The 18,820-nt window shown below is 30.1% G+C and overlaps 2 protein-coding genes across 2 annotated transcripts; both read right to left on the reverse strand.

Moving 5' to 3' along the window:
- Positions 1-1,644: 1,644 nt before the first annotated feature.
- On the reverse strand, positions 1,645-5,473 carry LOC124537006 (troponin C). The gene is made up of 5 exons (XM_047113711.1): positions 5,246-5,473; positions 4,828-4,999; positions 3,274-3,376; positions 2,328-2,476; positions 1,645-1,930 (listed from the first exon to the last, which is right to left on the reverse strand). Exons 1-5 carry the CDS (start codon positions 5,246-5,248, stop codon positions 1,902-1,904), a joined length of 456 nt encoding a protein of 151 aa, XP_046969667.1. The 5' UTR covers positions 5,249-5,473; the 3' UTR covers positions 1,645-1,901.
- A 5,540-nt stretch (positions 5,474-11,013) lies between these two features.
- Positions 11,014-14,995, reverse strand: LOC124537120 (hexamerin-like). Its single transcript, XM_047113853.1, has 5 exons — positions 14,771-14,995; positions 14,087-14,220; positions 13,015-13,803; positions 12,787-12,908; positions 11,014-12,444 (listed from the first exon to the last, which is right to left on the reverse strand). Exons 1-5 carry the CDS (start codon positions 14,865-14,867, stop codon positions 11,088-11,090), a joined length of 2,499 nt encoding a protein of 832 aa, XP_046969809.1. The 5' UTR covers positions 14,868-14,995; the 3' UTR covers positions 11,014-11,087.
- Between the last annotated feature and the right edge of the window lie 3,825 nt (positions 14,996-18,820).

An 18,820-nucleotide genomic window follows, 5' to 3' on the forward strand; every position in this document is an offset into this window, starting at 1 on the left:
ATAATATATAAAATCAAGATAGTTTCTATGGCCACAGGACATGATTTAACTAAACATTGCTCAGTGTTGTTAAAGTCATAAGTTCAATTGTGTTCAATTAAACCCCTGCCGTACTTAAACATTTTTTTATTATACGACTGGATGAGAAGGCGAAAAAGAAGAGAAGATGAGTTATGGAATTCGTTCATCCGTTCATTCATGTTCATTCGTTCGCCCGTGGTCCTGGTCTTAATTATTAGTTACTCTGCTACTAAAAAGAGGACAATTAAAAAAAAATTAAAAGTTTTTTTGGTTTAAACGTGAAATTAGTCAGTGTATTTACATACACAAGGGGATATCACTCAGATGCCGTTGATATATTTCCAATTGATGGAAGATGTTAGAAGTTTAATATTATTTACAGTGTCGGTATGTATGGTGGCGATGTCGAACGTTGAATGGTTCGGGTGTCATCTTCATAATTTGAAGTAAAAAGGTTTTATTGATTTTAGTGTTTTAATACTTACGCATATTATGTAACTGTTTATTTCAATAGATTTACCAAACGTTTGATATTAAACAATAAAAAAAATCTGTGTCATAATTATACCACGTTAGTTCATTGATTTTAAAATTTCAATATTTATGCAAATATGTAACAGTACATTCCAATAGACTTACCAAATGTGTATCAAGCGTTTTCAAATGAACGATTTAAAAAACCTAAGCGTCATAATTATACTACGTTAGTACAAATTACGCAATAAGGCAAATTTAAAATGATGTAATGTTCGTTCGTCCATTGAAGCTTTACAGACGCGTGTTTTTTCTCTTACCAATTAATTCTGTTTGGCGATTCATGTCCGTTAGTAAACAACGTTAACACATGCGAAGTCATAATTTCTGACAGCATCCATCATTGTATTTCTAAAAAATAAATAAACTCATCGACTAGAAGTGTATGACTTATTAAAAAAAAATAAACTACCTGACTTTAAAAAAACAATTGTCAATAAATAATACGTCAAAATCCGAAGCATTCAAACTTCGCGCCAAAAAGTAAACCCGACCGTCTGTGACAGTTGACGGCGTGTTTTTTTAATGCTGTACGCCACAAGGTAATGATCTATTAGGCGATAGGAATATAATATTCGCATAAACTTTTTCTTGTAATATTTTATTAATTGTATATATAAATATTTAAATAAACATAGATAACAAAAATTTTTCAGTATTTTTTTCATATTTAATAACCTATAGGGTTACCTTTTAAAATTTATTAAATATATAAGAGCAGTAAGTAATATTCCAAACAATCTACCAATTATGTTTTACTCAAATTTTTAATAATGATTTTGTGTAAACTTGTTTAATAAATAAAAAATATGAATAATCCTCCCAATATAATTTTATTGTATGATTTTTTTTATATAATTTATAAAAACTAAAAATGATTCAATTTAATTTTGATTGAATCTGCATGCTTCCATATTGCTAGCTTATTACTTTTAGGGACTTGACAGAATTATAAAAAAAACAACTAGAGCAGATGCTCCAATAATTAGTACCTTATATGTTTATAATTATGTTAAATTTGTTTTTTTTTTTAATTTCTTTTTATAAAGAATAAGGAAATTATTATAAGATAAATAAAATAACTTTTAATGCGTTATAAATATTAGCATATAATTGTCAATATGTATCAAATCCGTTACATTTAAATTATTATAAAAATAATTAATTGGAACGAATACTTATAAATTTATTTACCTATCTATAAGATAGATTTAACGAGCATAGTAAGGCTTTCCATGCATGCTATGCTAATACCGCATTGGTTTGTACTAATGAAGTCTTACATTTCAAAAGAGTACAATATAAAAAACTAAGTATAGTAAGTAATACTATGAATAGTATAAGACTTAGTCGCCGGTCATCATCTCCATGAATTCTGAAACAAATTGATATCAATTATAAAGATGAAATCAAATAAAAACAGAACAACATAATATTTGAAAATTTCAAATTGATTGGTAATCATTTGTCAAATAAAATAGTTATAGAACCATATTATATGATTCGTATTTGCTTCTTAACTTTACATGCATTTTTTTATCAAATGACCCTTAAAACTATCTCGCATTATAATATAAATCCACATGTTCATTATAAAAAAAAATTGAGAACAAAAAGAGGTGAAAAAAGGTTATATCTTAATATCTTTCAAGTAATAATCCGTTCAAAAAAAAGAAAATTAGAAAGTTCAAAATCAAAAGGGAAGTAGCGTGATCATCTCTCATTATTTCAGTTTCATTTTAGATACTTATATAATTTTAATGAATACTGACCATCGAAATCAACGGTTCCAGAGCCGTCAGTGTCAATTTCTGCAATAATGCCGTCCAGGTCAGCGTTACTGAGTTTGTCATCAAGAGCCGCGAGGATCTCCTTCAGGGTGGATGTAGTGATGTAACCGTTGCCTTCACGGTCATACAATCTGAAATTTAAATGAATAAGATTAAAGTTCATTGATCACTTCGAATAATAAGAAATTATCTGATATAAAGTTCCATGTACAGTATTACATGTTTTAAATTTACAACTGGATATTATTTTTCTTTCAAAAATACCTACTTCATACTTTACGCATAATTAATATTGTTTGTAAAATTAGATAATGTAATTACACTATAATTTCTTGTCACAAAATACCAACTCTAATAATATCAGATATAATTGTAAACAGATTACCGACTTAAAAGTTTGATATCATGAAAGGTGAAATACAGTATTCAAAATGGATTAATTTACTCTTATAGAAAACAAATTCTAATGTTGAGTCGGGCTAAGAAAAGGTTCGTCACCTTAAGATCAATTTTTGTGTGCACAGTATGAGCGATAATCTGCTTTACCGATTAAGAATGATATATTGCGCCGCAATCATTTGATGTTTATATTCAAAAGGCACTAAGAGTTAAAGACTTGATAAGGGATTAATTTGAAAACTGACGAAGGTTTTCTTACTCTTACTTCCGACTGTATGTTTGTTACTTATTTTATTTTAAATGTAAACGTTAAAAATGTAACAGTCTATAAATGTTCTAACACATGCAAGTTTTCTCACGATGTTTTCCGTCACAGCAGGACACAGGATTAATTGGTATTATTCGGGACTAATACTCGCACCAGTCCATTCAGACTTACGTGTTCTTACAACTGTGCTGGGTCACATCTCTTTAAAGTATTATTCAATAATACTTATATACAAATAGACTGTCAATATTCATAATATACCTGAAAGCTTCTTTCAGTTCCTGCTGCATGGCTTCAGCATCCTCTTCTTCTAAGAAGTGGGATGCAATATTGCAAAAACCATCGAAGTTGATTTTGCCAGTACCTGTGAATGAATATATTATGTTTGAAATTTATAAGAAGAAGACAGTTGAGAGTCAGAATATTGTTGTATAAAAATCCACTTAATTAAGAAAAGTGTAAGTGATGTTGAGTAAATGGCTATTCGTATTTTGCATTCTATATTAAATATGTCTACGTATGGGTAATATACATAATATGTACTCATACAATTATAAGGAACCAATCAGGAAATCGAATACCTTTCTTTCGAATCAACTCGTCATAGGTTAGTACGTCATATGTTTTCGTTTCTTTGATTTAATTTATTTTACTAATATCATGTGTAAAACAATCAGATAAATGATTGCATCTATGTGTTATATATAATATAGGCATTTTCCAATTACTAATATGTCTATGTAAAAATATCATAAAGCGAAATTCAAAAATAAAATTGCGTTAAAAAAGTAATAATTTAGTATCAAGGAAGTACACTATAAATTTTAATTCTAGCTGAATTGTTATCAAGATAACCTAATAACTGTTTTTTTTAAAGTTGGTAGTTAGCCAAGAAACAAATCTAAGCAAGGGAATTTGTCGTTCAAATAGTTTAAAATCGAAAACAAAATCTTTCGGATTAATCCAGAATATCAACATATTAATATTGCCAAAGAAAAAATTTAAATCTACTAATGAGCTTAATTAAGAAAAAATATTTCATAACATTTGATGATTCCATGTTGCGGAATTTTGTATTGCAACCACAAGCACATGCACTGTTATTGCATGCATGTAATAAATGGATAACAATAAGTGTTGGGACTTATTCTTTTAAATTATATTGACGTATAAATGGACGCAGTGCTGACACTAAAACATTTAATTTAAAACAATAAATCATCAAATGAAACATTTAAATGAGCACTTAACATTTGGCCTCTGTCATTTCCGACTACATAATTTAATAAAAAATAATAAATTATGTATCATTATTAATAATTGTCGAAATCATAACTCTAAAATTAAAAAATGTAAATCATTGCAATAGAATGTCTAAATATTTGCGTGAATTTCAAAGGTAATGAAATCTTGAGACAGTCGCAACTAAAATAGACTCATTATAACGACCGCGTGTAAAAATATTCCTGTATCTTTGAAGATGTCGTCGCGTTACGACGGCTTGTTCAGATTTAATGATTAATGCCTCTTGTTATTTTTACGAGGTTATTAAACTACGTAATGTTCCATGTCGCGATTTTAAAGTGTCAGGTAATTTTATGAGGGGCCGTTATGAGATATTATCATGTAAAAAATTTTTAATTCAGTTTTAAGGTTATTACTTTTTTGTTAAACCAGACTTAAGAATATTTAAATAGCTAAAGCATGAAGAGCTACATTTCAACTATAAATATTCCAAGATTATTTCTCATTTCTAAAACGCTTTAAGTTTTCTTAGAAAATATTGTTCATGCAAATATTTTTTAGAAATATTACCTTCAGGGTCATTTTCATCGATAAGAGCCTGTAATTCAGAGTCATCAAAGAGTTGACCCATTGTGTTAAGGATGGTCGAGATCTTTAGGACATCAATGTATCCCGACTTGGTGGTGTCGAACATTTGGAAGGCCTTGCGGAGCATGGCCATCTTTTGGTCATCGTCAGTGTCCTACAAATAGGAGATGAGCTTATTAAATATGTTTATAATAACATGATACAAGTGAATAATCATAGCAGCAATGATAATTGTGATAGTCAAGAAATAAAATAATTAACATGATCTCAATAAAAATATCATATATTGCAGAAGAACTGTTGACAACATCATTTAAACCAAAAATCACTTTTTATAAATAATAAGCACTTTTCCACTTTAACACCATTGAAAACGCAACACTAAGATTATAATCCTCACCATATTGATTTAGAAGTGTTAGCAGTTGCAACAAGAACCGAATTCGAGTGCGAGTGTTGTTACACTGAATTTTACATTCATGTGCCACCCTTATTTATAGACCATTCCTCCGGCGAAGGAATACAAAAATAAGTAAAAACCAGCTAATGTCTTCTCTCGTAGTGCGTCGATGACGTTTCTCGTTCGTCGTCAGTATTAATACGTAAGCCGATGAAAATATTGCAGGAAATGATAGCATTTGTTTTACTTTAATTACTGACACCTTGTTTAAATTTGTCTGCTCCAATTTTTGTATCAGTCGATTTTTTTTTTAAATTACTGCGTACTGTATCTTCTGATTCAAGATTCAAACGAAACTTTGTTCTACATCACAATAAAATATTCCTTGTGTATTTTAATTGTTTAAATTATTGGTATTCTACGCTGAAATTTGAATACGTTACTGAAATATTCCTGTGAACATATGTAGCTGTTTATAAGTGTAGATGTTTGCTCGACTTTCTCGTGAACGTAAATACTGATTGCAGGAACAAAATGTTTAATTCATTGCTCATCGAGTGTGATGAATGGCTACCGATATCCTTGATCGGACATGGAGATTGATCTCATACATCCAGATTAAAACGTTCCAGAAACCAAAAGGTATGCGCTTATTAAGCAATTTCCCGATTAAGAACAGGAAATTCCTTAGAAGCAGCCGTCGATTCACAACAATCCAATGAAAATATTACGCATGGCAACGTCACAGATGGCTGGAAGGACAGACTCAAGGCGCCAGATGTCTCAAACTATTTTAAACAGATTTCGGTTATATTTGGATTTATATATATTAATTATAATGACGTCAATTTATACACAACAGATATAAAATTATAAAGTGAACCCCATTCTTTATTTATTGGTCCCGATATATCATTTATTGTATTATTTAAAATATATTTCCGAAATATGTTTCGAATTTTTGTTCTTAAATTAATATAATGATTATAAAACAGTTGGAAAAGTTTGGACATTCGTTTTGTTATGAACCATTAATGTGCGACCACTGGCACGAGCAACGGGTTATACGCGGCGTTCGCTCAGATATAGAATGTCGGTGATCGACTATAATTTTTGTTTTCACATACGAGCGGTACAATAAGAACGTTTATGTGTGATTATCGCCCACGTGGACTTCCCTCTTCACAATGAAACAAAGAGATTAAAAAACTGTATTGACGTACGTATTTAAATGTAGATGAAAGCAGTTACATTTAGTATCAATTTACGATTAAATCTGCTTAAACTTTTTTTTTGTATCAGCAACGCAAATACATGAATCATTATTACGTATTTATTTAAATATTTTAATCTATCTAGTTTTTCAGTTTTATTTCGGATGTATAAATAGGCCACTTTATAGTAAGTGGTCATCATCGCTCGTTTATATTCGCATTGTAGGTAAAATAAACTAGTTCCTACATCGTCAATATGCTGATAACCTTGGAATCTAAGATGTTATGTCCGTTGCGATTTAATAACACGTGCTCATTGACCCTCGAAACCGGAATAACAATACAAAGTATTGATGATGACAGCTAGTCTTGCACAAAGCTGTAATAATCGAAGAAGAGTGGGTATTTCGGCCTTGTTGATGTAGTCTAGCTAGATTCTGCAATGTAGGCTAGCAAAGATTACAAACAGTCCAGCTATATCGGCTTTTGGTATTCTTTCTTTGTTGGTTCTTGTAATCCCTTTTATTCATATCGTGGTCCGTGGAAAACCTTTTCATAAGTATTCTTGAGTGCATAGTGCAAAGTGCAATACTACAAATAAGATTTTTTTTTTATACTATCACTCTCCTCTTTAGAAATATTAATTTCTCGGTACTTTTAGTAGTTTTTTAACTCAAATAAACAAATGAAGTTTTCATTTTGAGATTGTTTTATGTTTTGCCGCCTGCTTCAGAAACTTTGATGATATGGCTTTATTTATGTATTAACATAAAATTTTCAACAAATTCGAAACTATGTTCAGAATAGTTCGAATTATTATTCTACCTTCGTATCTTATATTGTGGGTGCAACTCTTTATTACAAATAGTTTTAAATTGTATAAAATTGATTCTATTTTAGATTCGTCGATGTTACCGCTGGTTTGTAAGCCACCTAAGTCAATTTACAAATAGAAGAGATATGCGGAATAACTTGGCTTCTCACATCCTCCAACTATTTCTGATTTATATTCGTGATGTTGAGATACACTTTATTTATATCGAACCAAACGTCAATATAACTGTTTGTGGGCGGCTATTAGTCGGACTATCGCTTTCAGTTCCATTCAGTGTTTCTATTTCCTTGGCATACTGACTTTGTTATAAATATAGAGACTTGGATATGACAAATAAAACGATCCATTAGCCGCGTACTGTAATTCCATCGCAATGACACGCATTGTTCTTCCGTTACTATGTATATAACTCATTCTCCTCCTTAACAGGAGATGTGGGACTTGTTCGGTGAAGGTGCATTTACCGACTGTTATTTTTCATTTGAAATATACGTGATATTGGGTATACAATCACTTGATTCTTGATGACGACTCGAATACAAATTCGAGTTTCAACATCAAGATGTAGAAAATGTGAATTTTCCTAAAAGTTCAAGATTTAATCTTATGGTTTTTTCCATGTACTACGAATTTATCTTTCTAAAAGGAATATCAGTGTCAATTACAGTAATTTCAATAATATGATTGTGTAGTAAATCTTATTCATATAATTAAATTAGTACATTGCTTAAGTAAACGAATTTCCTATAAATTTGTAAACGAAATTTTCGACCTTACCGTTGAAGATGAAATGAAAATTAATCTTAATCATGTAAAGAATGTTTTTCAAGGCAATAAATGACACTTAAAAAGAAACAAATTAAAAATCTATTTTAAAAATGACCATGCAAAATATGTCTAAAGTGCTAGCAGCATGTGAGTGACGGTTAAATCAATCGTTAATGAATTGTATACAAATGAGACAGATCAGCCGTTGCGGATCAAAGGAAAGTAATTAAGTACGTAGCTATTAAACTCTGCTCTAATACACAAATGTTTAGACAATTTAACACTTTCTGGTATAGTGGACGTCTATAGAACTCACAAGGCATTACTTTCATGTTAAGTTTACTATCCCTTAATGTGATTATAATGTTTGATTTAAAGGAATATATTAAATAACGATATAGCATTATGTAATTATTTATAAAAGCATTTTAATGATTTGTTTAAAAATGTTTTCTTGGTGCGGTCCTAAAATGTGCAGTGTTGGCAGCAACAATTTAGTAATTCGTCACAAAGTAATCCTTAATATCATAATTTAACGTCGTGGGATGTTTATGATAAACAGTGATTCAATGTTTTCCTACTTTATTCAAGGTAACCTACAAAGAGACACATTGCAGTTGATGTGATGTCTAAAATATACCAGGAGACGACTCTCAGCATTAAATCTACTATACGATGCATAACCGACATGTGAGTTATTTATTTCAAATTCTTACCCAAAAATAATTGGACCTTATCGTCAGAAGTAAGCATTGGACAGTTTGCTTCTGGTATATGATTCATCGATGTCAATGAAGTGGAAAATATAACTTCATTTTGGCACCGAACATACCATTTTCCTTGCTGCATTCATTTGTGGAATACGTATGCCAAATGTACCTGAATAATTCTTTAAATAGGTTCCATGATGGATGGTACCCGGTACAAGTTTCTTTGGTATTCAAAATAAGTATATGCTGTGATAATTAATTATGAATTATTATTGCATATTACTATAACATCATTACAGATTTAATCAGGACAAGTGTTGGACATGGCAATGGGACAAGACGCCTAATGAGTATTACGATGATAGTTATATCTTCAAATGAATATTTCATTAATAACGAGGTGTCTGTAGTTGATATTATCTTTGGTTGGTCTGATTGTATCATGGGATCTTTATTACTAATGACATTATCGTAAATCATGCATTCACATTAATAGTCTGGCGAGATGCAGACTTTAAATGTCTACCCGTTTATCATATGCCTGAAGAATGTAATATGTATCTGTGTTACATTTTTGAATATCAAATAGTAAACAATATATATATAGCATTATTTTTGCGTCAAAAGGAAGTATACATACATTTAGTTGGTGGTAACTGTTTTTGCAAGCACGTTTTTGTGGGTTAGATTAGGTTACAGCCCACTTACCAAATATGCTACTCCAAAAATTGTACACTTTTTGGAATTGTTGCTTTCCGGTCTGAAGGATGCAAAGCCGTCTGGTATCACCTACTCCTCATATATTAAACCGGTAAATTTAATTGGTTTAAAGAATGAGTTAGTCTAGCTAAAGTATACAATGGATATAGCCTCTTGGTCTTTAAGATTGGTGGCGTTGCAAGGAATCGTTAATATTTCTTCTATTAAATAGCCTATTTGACTGTCTGCCTAACAATTTGCATAACATATAAATGAGTAAAGTATTTTAATTATTTATGAATGAAAGTTATAAAAAGGGTATATTTTAATATGCTTGTAAACAATCAATATTATTTTGTTTGCAAAAATACTCTCTCACATATTTTCTTCGTAGTTAGAAAATTAAATGTGTTTGTTGTGAGGTCTTACTTTACCTTTCCTATATATTTGTTTATAATACTTATTTATATAACATTTTATACTTATTTCATATTACAAACGGTTTAAATTAATTCACAAAAGTTCTTATAAAAATATTAATATTCAATTTTGTAAAAAGCTAAAATACACAATTTTTTATTACTCTGATATTTAAATGAAATTTATTACACAAAGCTAAATAATCTCCTACTGCGTTATTTGCTGTTCGTTCATTTTTAAATAGTTTTATTCGTAATTAAATACAACAGTTGTGTTTGATTACCAAAGCGAGCAGGGTTATTTGAGAAGGAATGAATTTGTGAATACGTCGAAATATAAATAAACCTTCATTTTTATTACACGTGCAAATGAAAACTGTACTAATAATCTGTTTTAAAGCTTGTTATAACGGCTTTCATTTGCTTTTAGCTTTTGATTCAGACATATATTACAAAATTTTTATTTGATAATATAAATTTAATTTGATTTTGTTCTAGATATTTAAATATAAATTTATTTTAATTCAGATTAAAAAAAACCGGTTTTGAGGTTTATGGTAAGAGTTACAAAAAATGATTTTAATTGTAAATTAAAATATTATATTCTTATGTGACAATATAACAATAATAAATATCACTAGACAAACCATACTGTATTTATAATGAAATAATTATATAAATAAAATTTGTATCTTACAATGAAATAGTGGAATTTAGAAAATAATTAAACAAATCGGTCGCAATGCGTTAATATGGACTTTAGATACATTTCATGCATAAGGAAACCTTGTAATCAACTGTAAAATATTTCTGTTTGTATTCTAGCCGTTGTCACATTGGTGACCGATGGTTTTTAAATTTTCCGCGATGAAAATAGGGAAAGCGTAACGTCGTTGTAAAGTATTTGGATCTGGTCCAGAAATAATGATAGAAAATCGAGAAATAGTAATAAGTATTCAACTTCTTTTGTGTCCCAAATAATGTTAGCCAATTCATACTAACGTTCACAACATATAATTAAATTATTTTATTAAAACGTTTACCTGTGATATAAGCAGCAGAATATAAGAACGAATACAATGTGGACGATATTGTAAAGGTTAAATAAAATTTGTGCCAGATAAAATTAACGTAGCATTTTATTAATTTAATATCGGTAAAAATAAAATAACATAACAAACCATTGAATATTATAATCTAGTAAGGGAGTGTATAATTGATAAATCGTTTTTTCGGCATTTTAAGTAATGGACGCGGTTTTATATTATAATCAGTATCAGTAAATTTATCAAAATTGCTTGTATCTTTCAGATCTGAAGGAGTGAAATAAACATCTTCTGTATCATAAATATCAAAAGGTGAGATTTTATAATACATGTTATTTTTATCTATTTTATCTTCAGTTGATTTGTCGTGTCCAAATTCTGGGGTGATGTAAATATTGTTAATAACTTCTATATTATCAGGGCCTGTTTCATCACTTAATTTTGTTGATGTTTCATCTTCGGTAATCAAATCTTTCGTTTTCCTATCTTCAATAATTTCATCTTTCTTCAAATAATCATTTTTTTTACCATACTGATTCTTTTTTGATTTATAATCAAATGTTTTTTTAAATGCAGGTCGTGCTGACAAAGCCAGTGGTTTATTAGGACGATTAAATTCTACATCGCTCGATTGCCATATATTATCGTTATTACCAGAATTGTAAGCGTTAGTTGCTTTATTAAAACTACTTTCAGTTTTATGGGTTATGACTATGTCTTTAACCAAAGCATTTGGCAGGTTGAATAGTTGCTGGATTTCAACACTTAAATCAAGAGGATAACCAGGCGATAGAATCGCGTCCGAATTTAAATCTAAAGTATTTCTCGTTCCACCTAAAGTAGCCTTTACGTATGGTGCTACAAACACAAATAGATGCATAGGTAAACCTTCAGGGGTACCCTTTGGAAGGATTAAGCGAGAGGGAAATCTTGTTTGTAACCATACAGATTTTGAACGCAAAGTATCGAGTCCAAATTCAGCATCTAATACTTTTTTGTGCAATGTTTCTAGAGAAGTAAAATCATCGGACAAGATCATCATATCATTTGAAGTCCTCGTCACCACGTTACTTCCAATCTTGAGGTTGAATTCAAATCGATCTAATAGCATGAACATATTCTTCTTCTCAACGAGCTCACCGGGCATTACTTTGGGCCCCAAATACAATTTTATTAAAGCTTTCTGTGCTACTTGGGATGATACAGTGATTTTGAAGGTAAAAGGTTTGTGATTTAATCTAGGTTGATTGATCTTAACTTGGAATTTTACATCTTCACCTTCGCTTTTCAACGCATTAGTTACGTCAAATTCGAAATTGTCAAATGATGACATAATTTTCTTTACTTCTACGTTTTGTACAACGACTCCGGGGAAATAGAGCTGACTTCTAGTATAACTGGGTAAAACTTGCAGTGCCTTGTCAACTATGTCAACTATCTTTTTGTTCAATTTCCAAAATATAGGATCTCTAATAGTAGTCATGTAATGTTCTAACGCAGAAGGTACCCTGGAAAAATATTATAATCATTTTTAAATATTTATTTAATATATATATATTTTTTCTTAGATCACAGCCATCGGAAATGGTCAAAAATAAATGAACATTAAAACAATATCTTGGGGCAATTGTTGAGATGTATTGGTGCTAAATAATAGTTGGCTCACTACGAGTATAGTAGACACAGCTTATTGCTATACTACTGTGATATATTTAAATGTTGTATAGTTTAAATTTACGTTTGAAGAAAGATAAGCCGTTAACTTATAATAACGTTATCTTTAATTGTATTTTTGTATATATGTAAGGTCGAATTTATATAATTCTGTTATAGAAAGTAATGCGTCTTACCTTGAAACTGCTTTGTCAACGCCAAGGAATTGTAGAGCTAAGTTTTCGTAGCTCTTTTCACCAGTCACAAGGATCTCCATTAAATGGTTAATAATTTCAGATTTATTATATCCACCGTCCCTCTGCAAATATTTGTACTTAAATAAATTATAAACATTAATTTAAAAAATAATTAAATAACACATACTAAACAAATGTACATAAATGTTAAAGAAAAACTAAATTTACCATATGAACAACGACTGCTGGTAGACCGTTTTCAATATTTTTTAGCATCATTAGAATTTCACTATCGTAATTGCCTCTTTTTCTTTGACTAAACTCATTGCCATTGGAATATATGAGCATCGGATCATACGAATACTCATCAATGTAATCCCAATCAATTCCTTCAAGTTCAAATAAGCCGTTCGAATATCTTTCTAAATCATACCTAGCCATCATTTGTTTCATCGAATGATAAATATGTTCCCCGCAATTATTCCTTTGTAAATTACGCAAATCAGTAATCCACGGTAATATTTTCAATCTATTTAAATAGTAATAGGAGTTTAATCCTATATCTTCATGGAAATAGGCTAATTTATCGTCGCTGTCGTCATAGTAATTAGTTGTGTAATTAACGTCCAATATATATGCGTTACCTTCATTGCGAACCCATTCAGGTAGAGTAAACGTTTCTCCTCTGATTAATGACGATGCTTTTATAATAAAATCTTTTCGTATAAAATAATTGGGCAAAACTTCATATGGAGCTGGTATTGAGATTTTTTCTGTGTCACGTCTGTTTAATATCGCCAAGTATATCGCGTCGACAAATAAACCACAATTGACATTTTGACGAGCCCAGCATGCAGCTTTGTAAAAGGTATCAAAGTCTTTTGCATAGTATAACACATCGTAAACAATTTTGAGTTCATTCAAATGATCTGCATCATACTCTGTAAATATCTCTCCTTTTGCTAACATTCCTTTGTTCGCTTTTAGGTTTTGCAAGTTTTCAATAACATCTGGTTTCTAAAAAAATAATAGAATTAATTAACATACATTTGACAACCTTCATGATCGAGTAGTGTGTACACCGGTTTTCACGGGTAACGCCACTACGAGGTCCCGAGTTCGATTCCTGACGTTTCAAGTCGACGTAGAAAAAGGTCATTAGTTTTAATTGTAAAGTCGTTACTTCTGGTTTTCCATAACACAAATGCTTTAGCTATTTACTAGTATAGTATCATGAGATGTTATATTTATTTATTATTCTTAAATATGAACATGCTTATATTTTTTGTGTTGTTTTTACCATGTAAAATCCATGCGAAGGATCTAGTTTAAATTCTTCATTTAGCCGCACGACGATAGGATCTGTGCTTTCCTCGCAAACATTTTCGAATAATGGCATTAGTAGCTTCTGAATATGAACCCATCCCACTGAAGCTGAAATATAATAAGTACGTTAAATTATAATGTAAGTCGTAATAAATAAAATTATGAATAATAATTGGAAACAAAATATTCTTTAATTCAAATATGAGGTACTAAATATTTTAAACATTTATGCCTATATTTATTATTTAATTAATGAGTTTACATTTAATTTAATAATACAGCTTAATTTCAATAAAATGTTACAACATAATAAAACCTAATTTAATAGATTTGTAAAATTTGACCAACATTTATTTTAATAGCATTCGACTTCGGTTCGAAAGAAATATTACTAAAAATTATAAAAAGAGGTTTTCTAACATGCTACTTTAAATTAAACAATGATGGTACGTATTTTCGTGCTAATAGAAAATAAGCCATTGACATTGACATACGCACTCTGAGAAATATAAACAAGTCAATGTCAAGAATAGGGTTTTTAAGATACACAGAATTTCTGACTCAAATCAACATCAAAAGAGATTAATTGATCGGTGGATGACAAGCCACTGTGTAAAATTAAATATATATCCATAATTAATTAAATAATGAAACTCACTTGTTTTTATATTTGTCGTTTCCGTAGGCACTTGGATAACGTACCCTTCAGTCCACAAGAATAGGACCGAAGTCAGCAATAATGTTAATTTCTTCATTTTCTATGTGACACTGGACACATCAAACTATTTCGTTTTCATTTATACTCCGACTTTAAAGTTCGTAGACATTATTTGTTTCAATTATGTGTCGATAAGTAGTTGAATGTACTAATAATTTTTATGACACAACTATTACATTGGAATGACAAAAGTTTATTCGGTCAATAATCCTAATATTTTTATTGCGCAATGTTTAAACATTTTAATAAACAAATAATGCGCGTTGTAACTATTTTGTATTATGCTATAAGATAATTAATATTCATATTTTCAATTATTGCAACGAATCAATATCATAAGTGATGGGTGAGGTATGTTTACGTTGGTTGATTAAATTATTACATTAACGGTATATAATCATTATTGTATAATATTCAATTCGCCGAATCGATACGGCTAAGGCTACAGGGTTGATAGTGGCGGATTTACCAATCTGCCGCTGGTAGGTTAGAAGGCTATTCAATTTTTGACGCCCCTACTTTTTTTGTAACATTAATGATTTGTGTTCTTTCGTCCTCATTACGTCGGTTTTTTCCCATTATTAGTATGATTATAAACTAGGTGATATTTCTGTCAGTTACTAGATTATTTTTCCAACCCGATATGTAGTGACGAGTATACGGATTACGGACATTTTGTGTATACACATAAGTATCAGTTTTTATTTTTATTTTTGTAAGATAATAACAAATTTGGGCTAAATTTGCCGCCCCCCTAAACCTGCCGCCCCAGGCTACAGCCTGCTTAGCCTTTTGGTATATCCGCCACTGGCGTTGATCTGAACATAAGGTTGCGGTTTCAAATCAATGTTAAATGTCGATGTACCGAATGTATTGAATTTTTATGTGTTTCATTTTTCAGTAAAACATGTGTAGGATAAAATTTAGCAACCGTCTTTGGTAGCGAGTAGCCGGAGAAAGACCACAGTGGCGTGCACTGGGAGTGGCCTATGTATAGCAGTGGACAAAAATAGGCTGATGATGATGATGATGATGATGAACCGTCTTTGGTGCGGAGTGATGGAATAAGTTTCAAGTTTGTTTTTGACGAGAGGAATACTATGCCTAGGACTTAAACATTTACGGCTACTATTCAATTGATACATATAGATCAAATTAATGTCCTGAATATTAATTACATTTCATTAATATAATTTTAGAAGCAGAAAAACAAAGTCAATACGTCGATACAAGCTGTTTGAAACTTATTCCTAAGTTCCTTTAGTTACACTAGGTCCCTTATCTTTCAAACCAGAACGTAATTAAATAAATATAGCTTTTGGGTGGTTGATATGTGACATGTGATAAGCAAATTACAAAAAAAAGGCAATTAAATAATTATTTAGTTTCGTAAGTAATAGAAATTCATTTCTTTTGCTTTTACGATTTTGAACACTTTTATTTTGCGCAATATGTATCATACAGAATATCCTTTTAAATAATACAATTTGTATGTGTAATATATAATACAGTTAACCTATTTTAGATTCAATTGATACGTTGTACAGAAGAATATTTTCGTGAAAGTTTTGTAAGTATTATTATCAACGTACAAGAATAGGTAGTGCGTGGTACTTAAGTTCTATCGGAAAATATTTACAGATACTAAAAAGGCTTATAATCATAGCGAAGACATAATTCTAACCGAATCAAATAATAAAATTGTACGAGAACAATACCAAAAGGTTCAAGTTTTATAGAATACAATCTCTACATAATATATTTTAAGTGCCATCTAGTGGTGTACTTACGCACTATAATCCATATTTGGTATTATGTATAGCAATCGTGTGGCTAGTTAGTGCGTACAATGTATCGGTAGATGGCAGTATCAATTAGATTATTTTGTACAACTTTTCTCTTTTTTTTTGTTTTTTGATGCAAAGCGGACACAGCAGTTTGATTCTAAAAAAAATCATTTTATATATCTCTCTTGAAATGTTGACAACTTATAGTGATCCTCCATTTTGATACGTGTATCGTATAAATTTTATAATTTAAATAAAACTAATTATAACGGATGAATCGCGTATATTAATTATTTTTAAACATCCCGACGTTTCGAGCACTTTGCAGTGTTCGTGGTCACGGGTAGACCGTCTACCCGTGACCACGAATACGCGATTCATCCGTTATAATTAGTTTTATTTAAATGTGTAATAATCGCGAAAATTTAAGACAACATTAAATTTTATAATTATTACAGACGGTTTCATAAATCTGATATTACACCGAGTGTCAAATCTCTTCTGTGGTGAGATTTGATTTTCTTCTTGCAGAATAGTGCTACAGTGTAGTTTACAAATATCATGTAGAACGTTATTTATTTAGTAAAAATAGATATAGAAAGCAATATATACCAAAATCATGCAAGTAACGAAAGAAGAAAAATTAACTTAATATGTTTCTGTTCTTTTTACTAAATCCTCCTAAGTTCCAAATTAATCACTGAGTGATTAACCGGACAACTTAGAATGACAGATAGCTCCTTCTCGAAAATTATAATGGAGATTTGATAAAGTGTTATGTGCGAATATATCATATTCATATATTTACTTTTTTTTCAGATCCAAAGGTCGTCTGCTGGAGACGGCCCCTAGGGCGTTAAGCCCATTTTATAAATTACATTTATTCTTTAAAGTTTACATAGATATATAAAATATAGATAATTTATTAAAATGGATATACTGAATATGTCCATGTTTGATAGTTTTACTACAAGGCATTCTAGAGTTCTGTCACCTGTGAGCTCCATCATTGCTACGTTATGGTATTGTTATCGGTTCTTGACCAGTTTACAGTTTCAATTTAATATGACGTTCTGAACAGGATAAAAACCGGTTCATAGATTCTTTGATTTCATCCAAGGGTAAAAAAGCTAGTGTTATATTTTTGTTTTAAAATTTTATGTTATGTTTTTGTTTATAAGACATTTAGGGTTATTTATGTTAATTTGGAACAATCTAATCATTACCATAAAGGTAAACCATAAAATCATAAAGGGTTTATTATATGATCCGATTACTTTGTCCATCAAAGTTCGTGACATGGCATATTTATGCAGTACATTTTAATTGAATTACTTCTTAATTAATTAAATACCGTCTTCAAATTATCTGTTATGAAAAAATAATTCGTTACAAATTTGGGAAGAATATCAGAGAGCAACAAACAATTTTGGACGTTGTAAGTTAATATTATCCAAATTTGCCTAAGATAGCATATTTTGATTGATGTTTCGTAATAACATAGTTTGTCATATTTCTTAATAATTTTATACTCATAAAAAACTAGTTGTGCCCGCGACCTTGTACGCGTTTAAATTTAACAAAACACAATTATTGCAGCCTAAGTTACTCCCTATTACATTAGTTATTGTAAAAATGTTATTTTGGTATATGTACCGTGTATACATAAATATATACATATGCATTGAATATAAAAAGGGCTATTTTAATATTACAAACAGACACTCCAATTTTATTTTATGTAAGTATAGATAATTAATTATATATTCTCTTGAATAATTCTTCATATAAATATTCGTAAATAAATCGTAAGTGAAGCCGGGGCGGTTCGATAGTTACTAATATGAAGTAAGAATAATAAATATTCAATAGGATATGGGGAACACGAACTAAATTTAATCCAAATTGGATCACCGATAAGAAGCTTAGTAGGTATCAATGTTCCTATTACAGTTTAGCATAAATATTGTACTAAAGACGTGTAACCAAGTAGCCTAAATCTGTAGTACAAAATCTACCTACATATTTAGTTTTACACAAATTATTTAAATATTCACACTTGACTGTATGGTTAAACATCCACACGAAAAGTTTTTAGTAAAGTATTAGGCATGTTTTTTCCATTTGTCAACCGACTTCAAAAAGGAGGAGGTTATCAATTCGTCTGGTTTTTTTTTTTTAAGTTGTACAATGCTTATAAAAA

This window comes from Vanessa cardui, chromosome 17 (assembly GCF_905220365.1).
Source record: "Vanessa cardui chromosome 17, ilVanCard2.1, whole genome shotgun sequence".
NCBI classification, from domain to species: domain Eukaryota; kingdom Metazoa; phylum Arthropoda; class Insecta; order Lepidoptera; family Nymphalidae; genus Vanessa; species Vanessa cardui.